At 39.4% G+C, this 19,170-nt stretch overlaps 1 protein-coding gene across 1 annotated transcript in view; it reads left to right on the plus strand.

The window, feature by feature from the left end:
* Positions 1 to 19,170, plus strand: part of LOC124619211 (ninein-like protein) — a 152,201-nt gene that overhangs the window by 95,202 nt on the left and 37,829 nt on the right. Inside the window, exons 14-15 of the mRNA XM_047145431.1 lie at positions 1,849 to 1,956; positions 4,195 to 4,890. Coding sequence (XP_047001387.1) covers positions 1,849 to 1,956; positions 4,195 to 4,890 — 804 coding nt within the window. The remainder of the gene's footprint in view (positions 1 to 1,848; positions 1,957 to 4,194; positions 4,891 to 19,170) is intronic.

Consider the following 19,170-nt stretch of genomic DNA (forward strand, 5'->3'; position numbering starts at 1 on the left):
AAATTCATTACTGTCAACCAAATAGTTGTTATGTTAAAAGAATATGCAGAAAGAGATAGTGCAAGTAATTTGTGTTCTGATGTAGGATCTGTTGTAAGTTTAAATCTTTGCTTTCCATCCACAAGTTAGAATGTAAGAAGGCCGACAGAATATAAAGTTGTGACACACTGCAAATGGAGCAACACACAATATACAGGACATCAATTTTTCAAGATGCGAGTATGTGGGAAATACAGGGGGATATGTTGAAACAGGAAAGAGGTACTTATTATACAAATAGTTCTTAGCCGTGAATGTTCAGCAAGAGTGTGTGTGTGTGTGTGTGTGTGTGTGTGTGTGTGTGTGTGTGTGTGTGCGTGTGTGTGTGTGTTAGGAGGACAAATTTATATATCACAGTGTTATGACATTTAACTTTTGTTCATTTGCATAACCAATAAACACACTCTGTTGTCTGTGTATATTATCCATTTATTTTGAGTAATTTTTACTGATATTGTTATGAAATAGCTTCTGTACTATAGCAATGCACTAAAACAAAATGAATGGCACTTCAATTTATCTCTGAAATTTAATATTTTCCAGAAAATATGAGCCATTTTATTATTACAACAAGTGCAGTGAAAGAAATGTGTTTTTATGTGATTACCTTTAAATATTTTTATTTTGCTGGAGTAAAATTCTAATAAGTTACATCAAATAAGATACATTATTGGGTAACAAAAAATGAAAGTTGGTGTTTGGTAACTGGTTGCAGCTTTCCGTTAACACTTTTACTGGGCATCAGTGCAGCTGATTGGTGGATAACATTAACTGGTTTACAAACATATTATGCTTTGTGCAAATTTTGTTTTTGAAATGTTTTTAGAAATCGAGAAAACACAAACATTTTTGTGATCTCTCATTTAAAAAGTTTTAATTATTGTACCAGAAACAGTAAATGGCAAAAGCAGTTTTGTCAGCAGCTTTGTTTTCATGCATTTATTTTATGTTAGACACTGCATTATTATTCCATATGTGTGAATAGTCGGACATTTATAAATCAAATCTTCCAGTAGTGAGCTCTACAAAAACCTGTTTACTGAAAAAACATTTAATCAGTTTTATCTAATGTTGTAAAGAATAGGACATTGGTTGACAGAGCTGATAATGCTATTGGATTTCCCCACTTACTGCAGTCAGGAGAAAAGTTGGAAGACAGAAGGTCCTCAATCAGGTATTTTGTCAAGATATTGACAGATCCAAATATTTCACTGAATGGACAGTATTGTCAGTAGATGTGACATACAACTTTCTGCTTTTGCTTTTTACTTGAATCTCTTGTGCTGCGCTCCTCTTGGTATCTGTGGCCTCCATTAAGTCATCTCATCAGTAGTTTTTTCACACTAGAAGAAATAACTATAGACTTTATGGATCTAACCAGGAATTTAAAAAAAGAACTAATTGATTTGTATCTGGGAGATTGTGCTAACCAGACTAACCATTCAAAGACTAGACAAAATGTTTTACATATGGTTGTTTCTGTATGAGCAAGCATTCCAGTGGGATTTATTTACTAATATTTTACTCAATCATTCTTTAAAAAAAACATGACTTTTATTGTAGAAATTCTTTGTGCTTGTAGAACAAATACTGTAATTGTCCATGTAACATATTATAGTGATTGCAATTGTGTGATGTGATTCTGGTTTACTATTTTCTTTTCTGACATTCATAATTTGAAAAGTACTTTACTGTACAACCACTTAGAAATGTTCATGTCAAAATGTAGTTTCCATACAGTTATTTTTCAAGTATTTATTTACTGAACAAAAACTAATTTTGATAATGCTGTTTTTATTTTTAACATAGGAATGGGAAGCTGAAAGAGATTGCCTGCAAGAAAAAGTGAACAGATGTTGTGATCTGAGTTCGAAGACTCTGGGAAGTTCAGATCTTGTTAGGGGTCATTTGAAGAAAGTAAGGAAAATTTATTTTTGGATGTTTTAAAACATTTCAATCTAGAATATGTCTGTTTTGTTTCAGTTGGTTTGTAGCAGCTAGATGTGATTTAAATTCTTCTACATTCTACCTCCTAAATAGCTTATGTCACCAACTGCTTTAGTAATTATTCACATATTTGCTGATATCTCACCTTTTGTGTACATTTTTCATTTCATTTATTCAACATGCTCCATTACAGTATTTGTAATATTACATGTTTAGATACCAAGATATGTAAATAAGAAGTCTAATTTTCATGAGTTACAATAGTACGGATGAAAAGCATTCACAATAGAAAACTTATATAAGGTCTCCATGAAGAACATTATAAAAATATACTAATAATTACACTCCTGGAAATGGAAAAAAGAACACATTGACACCGGAGTGACAGACCCACCATACTTGCTCCGGACACTGCGAGAGGGCTGTACAAGCAATGATCACACGCACGGCACAGCGGACACACCAGGAACCGCGGTGTCGGCCGTCGAATGGCGCTAGCTGCGCAGCATTTGTGCACCGCCGCCGTCAGTGTCAGCCAGTTTGCCGTGGCATACGGAGCTCCATCGCAGTCTTTAACACTGGTAGCATGCCGCGACAGCGTGGACGTGAACCGTATGTGCAGTTGACGGACTTTGAGCGAGGGCGTATAGTGGGCATGCGGGAGGCCGGGTGGACGTACCGCCGAATTGCTCAACACGTGGGGCGTGAGGTCTCCACAGTACATCGATGTTGTCGCCAGTGGTCGGCGGAAGGTGCACGTGCCCGTCGACCTGGGACCGGACCGCAGCGACGCACGGATGCACGCCAAGACCGTAGGATCCTACGCAGTGCCGTAGGGGACCGCACCGCCAATTCCCAGCAAATTAGGGACACTGTTGCTCCTGGGGTATCGGCGAGGACCATTCGCAACCGTCTCCATGAAGCTGGGCTACGGTCCCGCACACCGTTAGGCCGTCTTCCGCTCACGCCCCAACATCGTGCAGCCCGCCTCCAGTGGTGTCGCGACAGGCGTGAATGGAGGGACGACTGGAGACGTGTCGTCTTCAGCGATGAGAGTAGCTTCTGCCTTGGTGCCAATGATGGTCGTATGCGTGTTTGGCGCCGTGCAGGTGAGCGCCACAATCAGGACTGCATACGACCGAGGCACACAGGGCCAACACCCGGCATCATGGTGTGGGGAGCGATCTCCTACACTGGCCGTACACCACTGGTGATCGTCGAGGGGACACTGAATAGTGCACGGTACATCCAAACCGTCATCGAACCCATCGTTCTACCATTCCTAGACCGGCAAGGGAACTTGCTGTTCCAACAGGACAATGCACGTCCGCATGTATCCCGTGCCACCCAACGTGCTCTAGAAGGTGTAAGTCAACTACCCTGGCCAGCAAGATCTCCGGATCTGTCCCCCATTGAGCATGTTTGGGACTGGATGAAGCGTCGTCTCACGTGGTCTGCACGTCCAGCACGAACACTGGTCCAACTGAGGCGCCAGGTGGAAATGGCATGGCAAGCCGTTCCACAGGACTACATCCAGCATCTCTACGATCGTCTCCATGGGAGAATAGCAGCCTGCATTGCTGCGAAAGGTGAATATACACTGTACTAGTGCCGACATTGTGCATGCTCTGTTGCCTGTGTCTATGTGCCTGTGGTTCTGTCAGTGTGATCATGTGATGTATCTGACTCCAGGAATGTGTCAATAAAGTTTCCCCTTCCTGGGACAATGAATTCACGGTGTTCTTATTTCAATTTCCAGGAGTGTATATTCACAACAATAATCTGTATGATTGGTAGAAGGTAGAACATCATTTTTTAAAAACTTTAAGTAACTTAAATATTCATATGTTGGGAAGCATTATTACATTAAAATTTGTGAAATTCATTCGTGTATAGCTTTACTAAAACTGTGTTTTTGATGAACCAGCTGCCTAACTATTTGTGTACAGTTTAAAATGAACTATTGTGTACACTGAATTATCAGGTAACCACGGTGCAGGAAATATGTGCACCATTCAGAAAAATTTAATTGTAGCGGCATATCTCAATTCTTATTTTACCTGCTCTGAAGACGGATTATGTGTATTAATTCAAATGGCTACAGTCTGTAACAAAATATAAAATTTTAGTGTTTTTTCCCCTTACATTATTATTTCTTGATGTAAAAATTATAATGCAATATGATTATGTGTTCTATTTCATCACCAGGTATTCGAAACACTGCGAAAACAAGCTGCAGAAGAACTGATGGAGGATGAGGAGTTCTTGTCTAGTCTTCAAAAACAGAATTGTGAACCTTCCGTCCAAAGAAATTGCAAAGAAGACAAAACTGATAATATTTTTAAAGTTACCAAATCAGCAGTCAGTAATGTGCAGTGTGATACTGTACCATCAGAAGACTCTGCAGAAAGCACAAGTGGGAAGAAAGATGTAGAGCAACTGGAAAGGCACTGCAGGGACTTGGAATCCCAGCTGGACCAAGTAAAAATTGAAATTGTGAAGATCCTGTCTGAGAAAAAGGCCTGTTCTCAGGAAAACACAACATTGAAAAGCCATCTGTCTGATCTACAGGGTGGATCAGCAGAAGGACAGAATAATGAAGCCCAGGAGCTGCGTGAGCGGTGTGCTGAGCTGGAGGTGAGCCTGGAACTGCTGAGGCAGGAATACGAACGCTGCGAGGACTACTGGGCTGCGAAGCTGGATGAAGAACGCCGCCTGTCCGAGGCAGAGCAACGAGCAAGTGATGAGAAGTTCTCAGAACTCCTTGCTAAAGTGCGGGAGTACGAGGAGCTCTGTAGCAGCACTAGCAGTGACGACGGTGATGGTTACGCTGCTGGCAGCAGTCTTGGCAGCAGATCTGGTCGCCTGCCAACTATTGATGAAAGAGCAAGCCTCGAGAAGCAGGTATGTCTTATACCTAACCATGATGAAGACTGAATTTTTCGTAAAGATATTCTTCAGTTCCATTCATACGTAAATATCTTTTGTAAATATCAGACTGTTATTTCCCATACCTTTCGCACGATGCTCGTGGAGCATGTTGACTGTTCTGCATAGTCTATTAAAATGTTGAACATATATTTAGATACTGGGGTGAGATAAACTCTGTTAGTTCCATAAAACAGCCATTTTCATTTCTTCTTGGCAGGGTAACTGTTTTTATTATTTCTTCGGTACCCTTTTATCTTTGTCATCCCCCTCTTTTGGCTGCATTTTTGTCTCTGGACAGACCCAGTTTTTTTAAAGACTTATTATGACACCAAATGTTCTTCAGATTATGATTCCACTTCTGAATAGATCTTTCCTTACATGCTTTTTTTTTTTAAGTGATAGATATGAGATAGAATTCCAGTCACCGTCCCAGGTTCATCGTAGGAGAACTTTACTTGGGATACTGTCTATCTATCCATATATACAAGATAACTTATCCTCCCTACCCCCATGAACCATGGACCTTGCCGTTGGTGGGGAGGCTTGCGTGCCTCAGCGATACAGATGGCCGTACCGTAGGTGCAACCACAACGGAGGCCAGACAAACGTGTGGTTCCTGAAGAGGGGCAGCAGCCTTTTCAGTAGTTGCAGGGGCAACAGTCTGGATGATTGACTGATCTGGCCTTACAACACTAACCAAAACGGCCTTGCTGTGCTGGTACTGCGAATGGCTGAAAGCAAGGGGAAACTACAGCCGTAATTTTTCCCGAGGGCATGCAGCTTTACTGTATGGTTAAATGATGATGGCGTCCTCTTCGGTAAAATATTCCGGAGGTAAAATAGTCCCCCATTCAGATCTCCGGGCGGGGACTACTCAGGAGGACGTCGTTGTCAAGAGAAAGAAAACTAGTGTTCTACAGGTCGGAGTGTGGAATGTCAGATCCCTTAATCGGGCAGGTAGGTTAGAAAATTTAACCCTTTTAGTGCCAAATACGATCTGATCGTGATCCAGATTTTCGGCGAAAAATGCCAGTAACGATCTGATCGTGATGCCTTTCTCATTCATTTTTTCTGCACTTGAAGGCAAAGTTGTTCGTATTTCCTAGCGAATGAGAAAGGCATCACGATCAGATCGTTACTGGCATTTTTCGCCGAAAATCTGGATCACGATCAGATCGTATTTGGCACTAAAAGGGTTAAAAAGGAAATGGATAGGTTAAAGTTAGATATAGTGGGGATTAGTGAAGTTCGGTGGCAGGAGGAACAAGACTTATGGTCAGGTGAATACAGGGTTATAAATACAAAATCAAATAGGGGTAATGCAGGAGTAGGTTTAATAATGAATAAAAAAATAGGAGTGTGGGTAAGCTCCTACCAGCAGCATAATGAATGCATTATTGTGGCCAAGATAGACACGAAGCCCATGCCTACTACAGTAGTACAAGTTTATATGCCAACTAGCTCTGCAGATGATGAAGAAATTGATGAAATGTATGATGAGATAAAAGAAATTATTCAGGTAGTGAAGGGAGACGAAAATTTAATAGTCATGGGTGACCGGAATTCGAGAGTAGGAAAAGGGAGAGAAGGGAATATAGTATGTTAATGTGGATTGGGGGTAAGAAATGAAAGAGGAAGCCGTCTAGTAGAATTTTGCACAGAGCATAACTTAATCGTAGCTAACACTTAGTTCAAGAATCATGAAAGAAGGTTGTATACATGGAAGAACCCTGGCGATACTAGAAGGTTTCAGATAGATTATATAATGGTAAGACAGAGATTTAGGAACCAGGTTTTAATTTGTAAGACATTTCCGGGGGCAGATGTGGATTCTGACCACAATCTATTAGTTATGAACTGTAGATTAAAACTGAAGAAACTGCAGAAAGGTGGGAATTTAAGGAGATGAGACATGCATAAACTGAAAGAACCAGAGGTTGCACAGAGTTTCAGGGAGAGCATAAGGGAACAATTGACAGGAATGGGGGAAAGAAATACAGTAGAAGAAGAATGGGTAGCTCTGAGGGATGAAGTAGTGAGGGCAGCAGAGGATCAAGTAGGTAAAAAGACGAGGGCTAGTAGAAATCCTTGGTTAACAGAAGAAATATTGAATTTAATTGATGAAAGGAGAAAATATAAAAATGCAGTAAATGAAGCAGACAAAAAGCAATACAAACATCTCAAAAATGAGATCGACTGGAAGTGCAAAATGGCTAAGCAGGGATGGCTAGAGGACAAATGTAAGGATGTAGAGGCTTACCTCACTAGGAGTAAGATAGATACTGCCTACAGCAAAATTAAAGAGACCTTTGGAGAAAAGAGAGCCACTTGTATGAATATCAAGAGCTCAGATGGAAACCCAGTTCTAAGCAAAGAAGGGAAAGCAGAAAGGTGGAAGGAGTATATAGAGGGTCTATACAAGGGCGATGTACTTGAGGACAATATTATGGAAATGGAAGAGGAAGTAGATGAAGATGAAATGGGAGATACAATACTGCGTGAAGAGTTTGACAGAGCACTGAAAGACCTGAGTTGAAACAAGGCCCTGGGAGTAGACAACATTCCATTAGAACTACTGACGGCCTTGGGAGAGCCAGTCCTGGCAAAACTCTACCATCTGGTGAGCAAGATGTATGAAGACAGGCGAAATACCCTCAGACTTCAAGAAGAATATAATAATTCCAATCCCAAAGAAAGCAGGTGTTGACAGATGTGAAAATTACCAAACTATCAGTTTAATAAGTCACAGCTGCAAAATACTAACGCAAATTCTTTACAGACGAATGGAAAAACTGGTAGAAGCGGACCTCGGAGAAGATCAGTTTGGATTCCGCAGAAATGTTGGAACACGTGAGGCAAAACTAACCTTAAGACTTATCTTAGAAAATAGATTAAGGAAAGGCAAACCTACATTTCTAGCATTTGTAGACTTAGAGAAAGCTTTTGACAATGTTAACTGGAATAACCTCTTTCAAATTCTGGAGGCGGCAGGGGTAAAATACATGGAGCGAAAGGCTATTTACAATTTGTACAGAAACCAGATGGCAGTTATAAGAGTCGAGGGACATGAAAGGGAAGCAGTGGTTGGGAAGGGAGTGAGACAGGGTTGTAGCCTGTCCTCGATGTTATTCAATCTGTATATTGAGCAAGCAGTAAAGGAAACAAAAGAAAAATTCGGAGTAGGTATTAAAGTCCACGGAGAAGAAATAAAAATGTTGAGGTTCACGGATGACATTGTAATTCTGTCAGAGACAGCAAAGGACTTGGAAGAGCAGTTGAACGGAATGGACAGTGTCTTGAAAGGAGGCTATAAGATGAACGTTAACAAAAGCAAAACGAGGATAATGGAATGTAGTCGAATTAAGTCAGGTGATGCTGAGGGAATTAGATTAGGAAATGAGACACTTAAAGTAGTAAAGGAGTTTTGCTATTTGGGGAGCAAAATAACTGACGATGGTCGAAGTAGAGAGGATATAAAATGTAGACTGGCAATGGCAAGGAAAGCATTTCTGAAGAAGAGAAATTTGTTAACCTCGAGTATAGATTTTAGTGTCAGGAAGTCGTTTCTGAAAGTATTTGTATGGAGTGTAGACATGTATGGAAGTGAAACATGGACGATAAACAGTTTAGACAAGAAGAGAATAGAAGCTTTCGAAATGTGGTGCTACAGAAGAATGCTGAAGATTAGATGGGTAGATCACATAACTAATGAGGAGGTATTGAATAGGATTGGGGAGAAGAGAAGTTTGTGGCACAACTTGACTAGAAGAAGGAATCGGTTGGTAGGACATGTTCTGAGGCATCAAGGGATCACCAATTTAGTATTGGAGGGCAGCGTGGAGGGTAAAAATCGTAGAGGGAGACCAAGAGATGAATACACTAAGCAGATTCAGAAGGATGTAGGTTGCAGTAAGTACTGGGAGATGAAGAAGCTTGCACAGGATAGAGTAGCATGGAGAGCTGCATCAAACCAGTCTCAGGACTGAAGACAACAACAACAACAACAACTTATCCTCTCAAGAGTCTTCTGATCCATACTGAAATACAGTCTTCTCATTCTATCATGAATTTCTCTAGTGGAAATATAATGAAAAATTATGTGTCAGGTGCATTTTTGTTGTACCTGTCACCCAATGTGTGGTTATATTAGATTAGATTAGAGTAATACTAGTTCCATGGATCATGAATACGATATTTCCTAATGATGTGGAACAAGTCAAATTTTCCAATACATGACATAATTAAGTTAATTTAACAACATACTTAAGTTAATATAACAACTTTTTTATTTTTATTTTTTTTTCTTAATTTATATCTAAAAATTGTCATTCAGAAATTCTTTTAATTTCTTCTTAAATACTTGTTGGTTATCTGTCAGACTTAAGATACTATTTGGTAAGAGACCAAAGACTTTAGTGGCAGTATAATTCACCCCTTTCTGTGCCAAAGTTAGATTTAATCTTGAATAGTGAAGATCATCCTTTCTCCTAGTATTGTAGTTATGCACACTGCTATTACTTTTGAATTGGGTGTGGTTGTTAATAACAAATTTCATAAGAGAGTATATATACTGAGAAGCTACTGTGAATATCACTAGATCCTTAAATAAATGTCTGCAGGATGATCTTGGGTGGACTCCAGCTATTATTCTGATTACACACTTTTGTGCAATAAATACTTTATTCCTCAGTGATGAATTACCCCAAAATATGATGCCATATGAAAGCAATGAGTGAAAATAGGCGTAGTAAGCTAATTTACTAAGATGTTTATCACCAAAATTTGCAATTACCCTTATTGCATAAGTAGCTGAACTCAAACGTTTCAGCAGATCATCAATGTGTTTCTTCCAATTTAATCTCTCATCAATGGACACACCTAAAAATTTGGAATATTCTACCTTAGCTATATGCTTCTGATTAAGGTCTATATTTATTAATGGCGTCATACCATTCACTGTATGGAACTGTATGTACTGTGTCTTATCAAAGTTCAGTGAGAGTCCGTGTACAAGGAACCACTTAGTAATTTTCTGAAAGACAGTATTGACAATTTCATCAGTTAATTCTTGTTTGTCAGGTGTGATTACTATACTTGTATCGTCAGCAAAGAGAACTAACTTTGCCTCTTCATGAATATAGAATGGCAAGTCATTAATATATATTAAGACCAACAAAGGACCCAAGACTGACCCTTGTGGAACCCCATTCTTGATAGTTCCCCAGTTTGAGGAATGTGCTGATCTTTGCATATTATGAGAACTGCTTATTTCAACTTTCTGCACTCTTCCAGTTAGGTACGAATTGAACCATTTGTGCACTGTCCCACTCATGCCACAATACTTGAGCTTGTCTAGCAGAATTTCATGATTTACACAATCAAAAGCCTTTGAGAGATCACAAAAAATTCCAATGGGTGGTGTTCGGTTATTCAGATCATTCAAAATTTGATTGGTGAAAGCATATATGGCATTTTCTGTTGAAAAACCTTTCTGGAAACCAAACTGACATTTTGTTAGTACTTCATTTTTACAGATGTGTGAAGCTACTCTTGAATGCATTACTTTCTCAAAAATTTTGGATAAAGCTGTTAGAAGGGAGATTGGACGGTAATTGTTGACATAAGATCCATCCCCCTTTTTATGTAAAGGTATAACAATAGCATATTTCAGTCTATCAGGGAAATTGCCCTGTTCCAGAGAGCTATTACACAGGTGGCTGAGAATCTTACTTATCTGTTGAGAACAAGCTTTTAGTATTTTGCTGGAAATGCCAGCAATTGCATGTGAGTTTTTGCTTTTAAGCGAGTTTATTATATTCCTAATTTCAGAGGGAGAAGTGGGTGAGATTTCAATTGTATCAAATTGCATAGGTATGGCCTCCTCCATTAACAGCCTAGCATCTTCTAATGAACACCTGGATCCTACTATATCCACAACATTTAGAAAATGATTATTAAAAATATTTTCAGCTTCTGACTTTTTGTTCGTGAAGTTTTCATTCAATTTGATGGTAATACTGTCTTCCTGTGCCCTTGGTTGACCTGTTTCTCTTTTAATAATATTCCAAATTGTTTTAATTTTATTATCAGAGTTGCTGATTTCAGACATGATACACATACTTCTGGATTTTTTAATAACTTTTCTTAATATGACACAGTAGTTTTTATAATGTTCGATAGTTTCTCGGTCACTACTCTTTCTTGCTGTCAGATACATTTCCCTTTTCCGGTTACAAGATATTTTTATACCCTTAGTAAGCCATGGTTTGTTACAAGGTTTCTTACGAGTATATTTAACTATTTTCTTGGGGAAGCAGTTTTCAAATGCATTTATAAAAATGTCATGAAATAAATTATATTTTAAATTGGCATCAGGTTCACGGTACACCTCATCCCAGTCTAACTGCTGTAGGCTTTCCCTGAAATTTGCAATTGTTAAATCGTTGACTGAACGTACTACTTTGGAGGACTGTTTAGTATTGCTGAATGGAGCTGTCATATATTGTAACTAGCTGTGCACCATGATCAGAAAGACCGTTCTCAACAGGCTGAGCATTTATCTGGTTAAACCTATCTTGGTCTATAAAGAAGTTATCAATCAGTGAGCTGCTATCCTTTACCACTCGAGTAGGAAAATCAATAACGGGTGTCAAATTGAAAGAACCGAGTAATACTTCAAGGTCATTTGTCCTATTACCCTCTTTCAGAGAATCTACATTGAAGTCCCCACAAATAATAATTTGCTTCCCCCTGTCTGATAGATAGCACAACAAGGAGTCCAAATTTTTCAGAAATAGATGAAAATTTCCTGATGGGGACCTATATACAGTTACAATTACAAATGTGCCTTTATTTAATTTAAGCTCACAGGCACATGCTTCTATATGTTTCTCTACACAAAACTTTTTTGTTTCTATACTTTTTGCACAATGATAACTTTTGACATATATGGCAACTCCTCCTTTCTCCATATTTTCTCTCATTACATGTGCAGAGAGCTTATATCCACTTACATTTACCTTATCCATATCAGTAACAATGTGATGCTCAGACAGGCATAGTATATCTATTTCATCCTCAGCTTCTAAATCTTCTAAACAAACCAGAAGCTCATCTATTTTATTCTATAAACTCCCAATATTTTGATGAAATATACTTACATTATTTTTAATTATACTTTTATGAGAACCTTTACTTATTCTAACATTTGCAGTACTCTCCCGTCTGAGTTTCTCATTGTGCTTACGCCTAGTTCCTATACCAGTGGTCACATGGTGTTCAGAGAGGCAGATTATGTCAACTGGGTTGGGGTGACTTTAATTCATCAATGCAATTACCTAGGACTGAGATACAACTTGGTGGAGATAAAATTCCTGGTGATTGGTGAAAATTTATAATTGGCAGCTGTGATTGGTGATCCAATGTGCTAGAATTGTGCTGCTTAATTTCTTTCCTAAACTGAAGATTTGTTTCAATCCTGACCTCTCGCAGAACTTGACATCTTTCTGTCTTACCTATCCTAAAAAAGGTGCTGCTCCAACACCTGTAACCACTGGTATTTTACCATTCATGGCAGTGCCTCCCCCCCTTAAATTTCTTGCTATTATCCCAGCCAGTTTCCCCTTCCCTTTCCTGTTGAGATGTAGGCCGTGCCTGGTATAGTCCCACCTACTGAGAGAATCAACAGGAACCACACCAATATGAGCCCCCGCACCCGACCCAAGCAGCCGTTCCAACTCCAAATTAACTCTCCCAACAGAAGAGTTCAAATGAGGCCGGTCATGGTGTCTCAGGACAGATACAAATTCAACATTGGTGTGTCTCGATGCCGACGCAATCTTTACCAGGTCACACTCTATACTGTACCCAGGATCTCTGTCGATGCTGTTCCCTGGCCCTCCCACAATAACCACGGTGTCTTCCGTGGTAAATCCTTTACAGAGTGAACCTAAATCCTCTGTCACCTGATCCAGACTAGCACTTGGTGTGAAAAAATTTGTGACCTGGTATTCTGGTCCTAATTCCTCCTGCAGAAGTTGGCCTACACCTCTGGCATGAGAACTGCCTAACAACAAAACTTTCTTCCTTTTCGATGACTTTCCTACATTCTTTTTCAATTTCCTATTGAAAGTTTATTGTGTCCTGTCTACACCTAGCTCTGCTTGAGGCTCATCAGTTTCTAACTGAAGCAACAGGTCCAACTTATTTTTGACATTCACCACAAAACTGTCAGACTTAGTTCTAGGCCTGTTCCTTCTGTTACCTGTTGCCACTTCCCACCTCTCTTTGCCCTTCTCCCTCCTTAACCTGTCCAGATCTTCCCTTGCCTGATCTAGCTCAGCCTGAAGGGCAGCAATTTTCCCCTCCTGTTCCACTATCTTCCTATCTCTGCTGCAAATCCTACATAACCACTGATGAGCCTGATCCACTTTCCCGACACCCACGCCACTGCAGTCCCCCCAGTGAAAAAAACTACTGCATCCATCACACCAAACCCTGGAACTAACAATTCTACGGCAAGTCAGGCACTTCTCACTCATGGCAAAAATAATACTTTAGCTAGAATAAATCAATTAAATTACCGAAAATCAAAAAGCCTATTCACCAATGTATATAAGCAAGTTTCTGATTTAAAATTCCGCTGTTTTTCTGATATCTGTATTAAAACAATGAAGTTATACGCTATTTACGGTAGTTTACTTATTTGTTACCGAGAAACTAGTTAAATTACCGTGAAACAAGAAACAAACACGTTTACAAAATTTAAGCCTAAGCGCGACTTTGCGAAGTTACGATCTTTTCGTGTTTTCTGAAAAAATATGCAAAGAAAAGTCAAACCTTTAACGGCAAGACTTAAACGATACACTAATGCACGTATTTAATTTGTTGTCGGCGTTAAACTAAATTATATTCCTGTCTAAATCACTTAACTTTCTGGAAATAGTTTCTGGCGTCACTTACTCGGCGGCCATCTTGGATATTCCTGGATGGTACTCATGCCGTCATAGCATTTTAGTCTTAAATACATTTTACTGGAGTACCAGTTATTTTTAATTTGTAATTTTCCATTTTTATTGAAGATATGATGCCAATTTTTAATTTCAGTAACTTCTGCAGTAGCAGAAGCAGTAGCAGTTGTGGTGGTCGTTGTCGTCCATTTGACATCAACTGCTGGGTGGAACCTCTAGATTTTTCCATGCAATAAAACTTCATCAGGATTGTTGTTGTTGTGGTCTTCAGTCCTGAGACTGGTTTGATGCAGCTCTCCATGCTACTCTATCCTGTGCAAGCTTTTTCATCTCCCAGTACCTACTGCAACCTACATCCTTCTGAATCTGCTTACTGTATTCATCTCTTGGTCTCCCTCTACGATTTTTACCCTCCACGCTGCCCTCCAATACTAAATTGGTGATCCCTTGATGCCTCAGAACATGTCCTACCAACCGATCCCTTCTTCTGGTCAAGTTGTGCCACAAACTTCTCTTCTCCCCAATCCTATTCAATACTTCCTCATTAGTTATGTGATCTACCCATCTAATCTTCAGCATTCTTCTGTAGCACCACATTTCGAAAGCTTCTATTCTCTTCTTGTCCAAACTATTTATCGTCCATGTTTCACTTCCATACATGGCTACACTCCATACGAATACTTTCAGAAATGTCTTCCTGACACTTAAATCTGTACTCGATGTTAACAAATTTCTCTTCTTGAGAAACACTTTCCTTGCCATTGCCAGCCTACATTTTATATCCTCTCTACTTCGACCATCATCAGTTATTTTGCTCCCCAAATAGCAAAACTCCTTTACTACTTTAAGTGCCTCATTTCCTAATCTAATTCCCTCAGCATCACCCAACTTAATTAGACTACATTCCATTATCCTTGTTTTGCTTTTGTTGATGTTCATCTTATATCCCCCTTTCAAGACACTGTCCATTCCATTCAACTGCTCTTCCAAGTCCTTTGCTGTCTCTGACAGAATTACAATGTCATCGGCGAACCTCAAAGTTTTTATTTCTTCTCCATGAATTTTAATACCTACTCCGAATTTTTCTTTTGTTTCCTTTACTGCTTGCTCAATATACAGATTGAACAACATCGGGGAGAGGCTACAACCCTGTCTTACTCCCTTCCCAACCACTGCTTCCCTTTCATGTCCCTCGACTCTTATAACTGCCATCTGGTTTCTGTACAAATTGTAAATAGCCTTTCGCTCCCTGTATTTTACCCCTGCCACCTTTAGAATTTGAAAGAGAGTATTCCAGTCAACATTGTCAAAAGCTTTCTCTAAGTCTACAAATGCTAGAAACGTAGGTTTGCCTTTCCTTAATCTTTCTTCTAAGATAAGTCGTAAGGTCAGTATTGCCTCACGTGTTCCAGTGTTTCTACGGAATCCAAACTGATCTTCCCTGAGGTTGGCTTCTACTAGTTTTTCCATTCGTCTGTAAAGAATTCGTGTTAGTATTTTGCAGCTGTGACTTATTAAGCTGATAGTTCGGTAATTTTCACATCTGTCAACACCTGCTTTCTTTGGGATTGGAATTATTATATTCTTCTTGAAGTCTGTGGGTATTTCGCCTGTTTCATACATCTTGCTCACCAGATGGTAGAGTTTTGTCAGGACTGGCTCTCCCACGGCCGTCAGTAGTTCCAATGGAATATTGTCTACTCCGGGGGCCTTGTTTCGATTCAGGTCTTTCAGTGCTCTGTCAAACTCTTCACGCAGTATCATATCTCCCATTTCATCTTCATCTACATCGTCTTCCATTTCCATAATGTTGTCCTCAAGTACATCTCCCTTGTATAGACCCTCTATATACTCCTTCCACCTTTCTGCTTTCCCTTCTTTGCTTAGAACTGGGTTTCCATCTGAGGTCTTGATATTCATACAAGTCATTCTCTTATCTCCAAAGGTCTCTTTAATTTTCCTGTAGGCGGTATCTATCTTACCCCTAGTGAGATAAGCCTCTACATCCTTACATTTGTCCTCTAGCCATCCCTGCTTAGCCATTTTGCACTTCCTGTCGATCTCATTTTTGAGACGTTTGTATTCCTTTTTGCCTGTTTCACTTACTGCATTTTTATATTTTCTCCTTTCATCAATTAAATTCAATATTTCTTCTGTTACCCAAGGATTTCTACTAGCCCTCGTCTTTTTACCTACTTGATCCTCTGCTGCCTTCACTACTTCATCCCTCAAAGCTACCCATTCTTCTTCTACTGTATTTATTTCCCCCATTCCTGTCAATTGCTCCCTTATGCTCTCCCTGAATCTCTGTACAACCTCTGGTTCTTTTAGTTTATCCAGGTCCCATCTCCTTAAATTCCCACCTTTTTGCAGTTTCTTCAGTTTTAATCTACAGGTCATAACCAATAGATTGTGGTCAGAGTCCACATCTGCCCCTGGAAATGTCTTACAATTTAAAACCTGGTTCCTAAATCTCTGTCTTACCATTATATAATCTATCTGATACCTTTTAGTATCGCCAGGGTTCTTCCATGTATACAACCTTCTTTCATGATTCTTAAACCAAGTGTTAGTTATGATTATGTTGTGCTCTGTGCAAAATTCGACCAGGCGGCTTCCTCTTTCATTTCTGTCCCCCAATCCATATTCACCTACTATGTTTCCTTCTCTCCCTTTTCCTACACTCGAATTCCAGTCACCCATGACTATTAAATTTTCGTCTCCCTTCATAATCTGAATAATTTCTTTTATTTCATCATACATTTCTTCAATTTCTTCGTCATCTGCAGAGCTAGTTGGCATATAAACTTGTACTACTGTAGTAGGCGTGGGCTTCGTATCTATCTTGGCCACAATAATGCGTTCACTATGCTGTTTGTAGTAGCTTACCCGCATTCCTATTATCCTATTCATTATTAAACCTACTCCTGCATTACCCCTATTTGATTTTGTGTTTATAACCCTGTAGTCACCTGACCAGAAGTCTTGTTCCTCCTGCCACCGAACTTCACTAATTCCCACTATATCTAACTTCAACCTATCCATTTCCCTTTTTAAATTTTCTAACCTACCTGCCCGATTAAGGGATCTGACATTCCACGCTCCGATCCGTAGAATGCCAGTTTTCTTTCTCCTGATAACGACATCCTCTTGAGTAGTCCCCGCCCGGAGATCCGAATGGGGGACTATTTTACCTCCGGAATATTTTACCCAAGAGGACGCCATCATCATGTAATCATACAGTAAAGCTGCATGCCCTCGGGAAGAATTACGGCTGTAGTTTCCCCTTGCTTTCAGCCGTTCGCAGTACCAGCACAGCAAGGCCGTTTTGGTTATTGTTACAAGGCCAGATCAGTCAATCATCCAGACTGTTGCCCTTGCAACTACTGAAAAGGCTGCTGCCCCTCTTCAGGAACCACACGTTTGTCTGGCCTCTCAACAGATACCCCTCCGTTGTGGTTGCACCTACGGTACGGCTATCTGTATCGCTGAGGCACGCAAGCCTCCCCACCAACGGCAAGGTCCATGGTTCATGGGGGGGTTCATCAGGATGCAACTGTATTTTTCTTACATGTTTTCTAATGTCACCTATCCATCTTTCTTTAAATCATTATACTGTTAATTTCTTATATCTTGGAAATCATCAGTGTATTTTCTTGATCCTCCTACCATCCACTTGCCTGTTTACATGTCCCGCCTGCTTCAATTCCAGTTTTATTTCAGTCATAATTTGGTCTTCCACTCAATTTGTTCACTGGTTTGTTTGTTGTCCTAGTAATTCCTACTACTCATTTTTCCATTGTTCACTGGACAACCCTCAGTATTTGAATGATTCTATGCAGTCAAATTCCATAACAAAACGGATAATACACAGTGAGTGTAAACTTTCCTCTTCACACACATTGGAATCTACAATTTAAAAATTCTGCTTCACTCACAAAAAGCAATCTGGGCCATTTTTACTCTTCTGTTCATCCAATTGTTTTCTTCATCTGCCCTACGTGCAAAACCACACAAACAGATTGTTAACTTAAAATTTTTCTTTTTGGTGTGATGGATTTCATTGTTTTAGCTTCATTATAGTGGATTTTTAAGCTTTCTTGAAAATTCAGTATACAAATGTCTTCCATTTTTAGTGGAAGCCGGCCGGTGTGGCCAAGCGGTTCTAGGCACTACAGTCTGGAACCACGCGACCGCTACGCTCGCAGGTTCGAATCCTGCCGCGGGCATGGATGTGTGTGATGTCCTTAGGTTAGTTATGTTTAAGTAGTTCTAACTTCTAGGGGACTGATGACCTAAGCAGTTAAGTCCCATAGTGCTCAGAGCCTTTTTAGTGGAAATTTGTCTGCATTGGAAGCAAACTCTAAGGCGTCATAAGCAAATTGAATGTCCATTAATTGGAAATGGTCTAGTGGTCCATGTTTGTTCCTTTGCTTGATTGAATGCTATTGTGGTTTGTGGTAATTTTAATAAAAAAAATTCTTATGAAATAGAACTATAACAGCATCATTACAGTTTTGTGAAACTGACTTGTCTTGCTCTTCACAATTTCCTCTTGTATTACTTTGCCTCTAGTTTTATCAGTTTTTCTTGAAACCCAATTGTCTGTAGGCACTCTTCCTTTCTTAATAAACAGCTTTATACACCTCATCTGGAAATACTTACAATAGACTTCATTTTCATTATTCGCTGTCTGTGTTTCTGATTAAATGACTGTACATTTCAGAAGATTAAAGAAATCTTCAAATGGCTGTACGTATCTGTTGTTAGTTACTGTGTCGTCCCCTATTTAATAAATGAAAAATAGTTTGGTTTCATTTCTTAATACTCTCACTGTGTTCAATAACTTTTCTTGGAAATTTTCATTTTACCTTCACACATAGTTCCTGGGCACTTCTAAGTAACTTTTTAACTCATCATATTCTTAGTATTGTCTTCTTGACACTCTTGCTTCTCTGTGACAACTACTTTGTTCCATTGCAATATCTAATACCATCTCTGGATGCAACATACCTCTTTCTGTTTAGTTTTGTGGTTTTATGTAGTTTTTTTTCTGGTTTTTTCCCCATCAAGTATCCTATACTATCAATATGTGCTCATTTGGGCAGTTTTATCTCTGCTGCCATCTCATTCTCAGTTATAATAAAAGATGAAAAATGCAGAGACAGATGTATTTTGTATTCACCTGGTGGATGTAAAACTGAGCAGGTGCAAAAAGAGGCGCACATAAGTTTCTGTAACACATTTTCTTAAATAAATTGTGAGTTTCACAATACTGTGGTGT

The sequence above is a fragment of the Schistocerca americana genome, chromosome 6, assembly GCF_021461395.2.
Source record: "Schistocerca americana isolate TAMUIC-IGC-003095 chromosome 6, iqSchAmer2.1, whole genome shotgun sequence".
In the NCBI taxonomy this organism is placed as follows: Eukaryota; Metazoa; Arthropoda; class Insecta; order Orthoptera; family Acrididae; genus Schistocerca; species Schistocerca americana.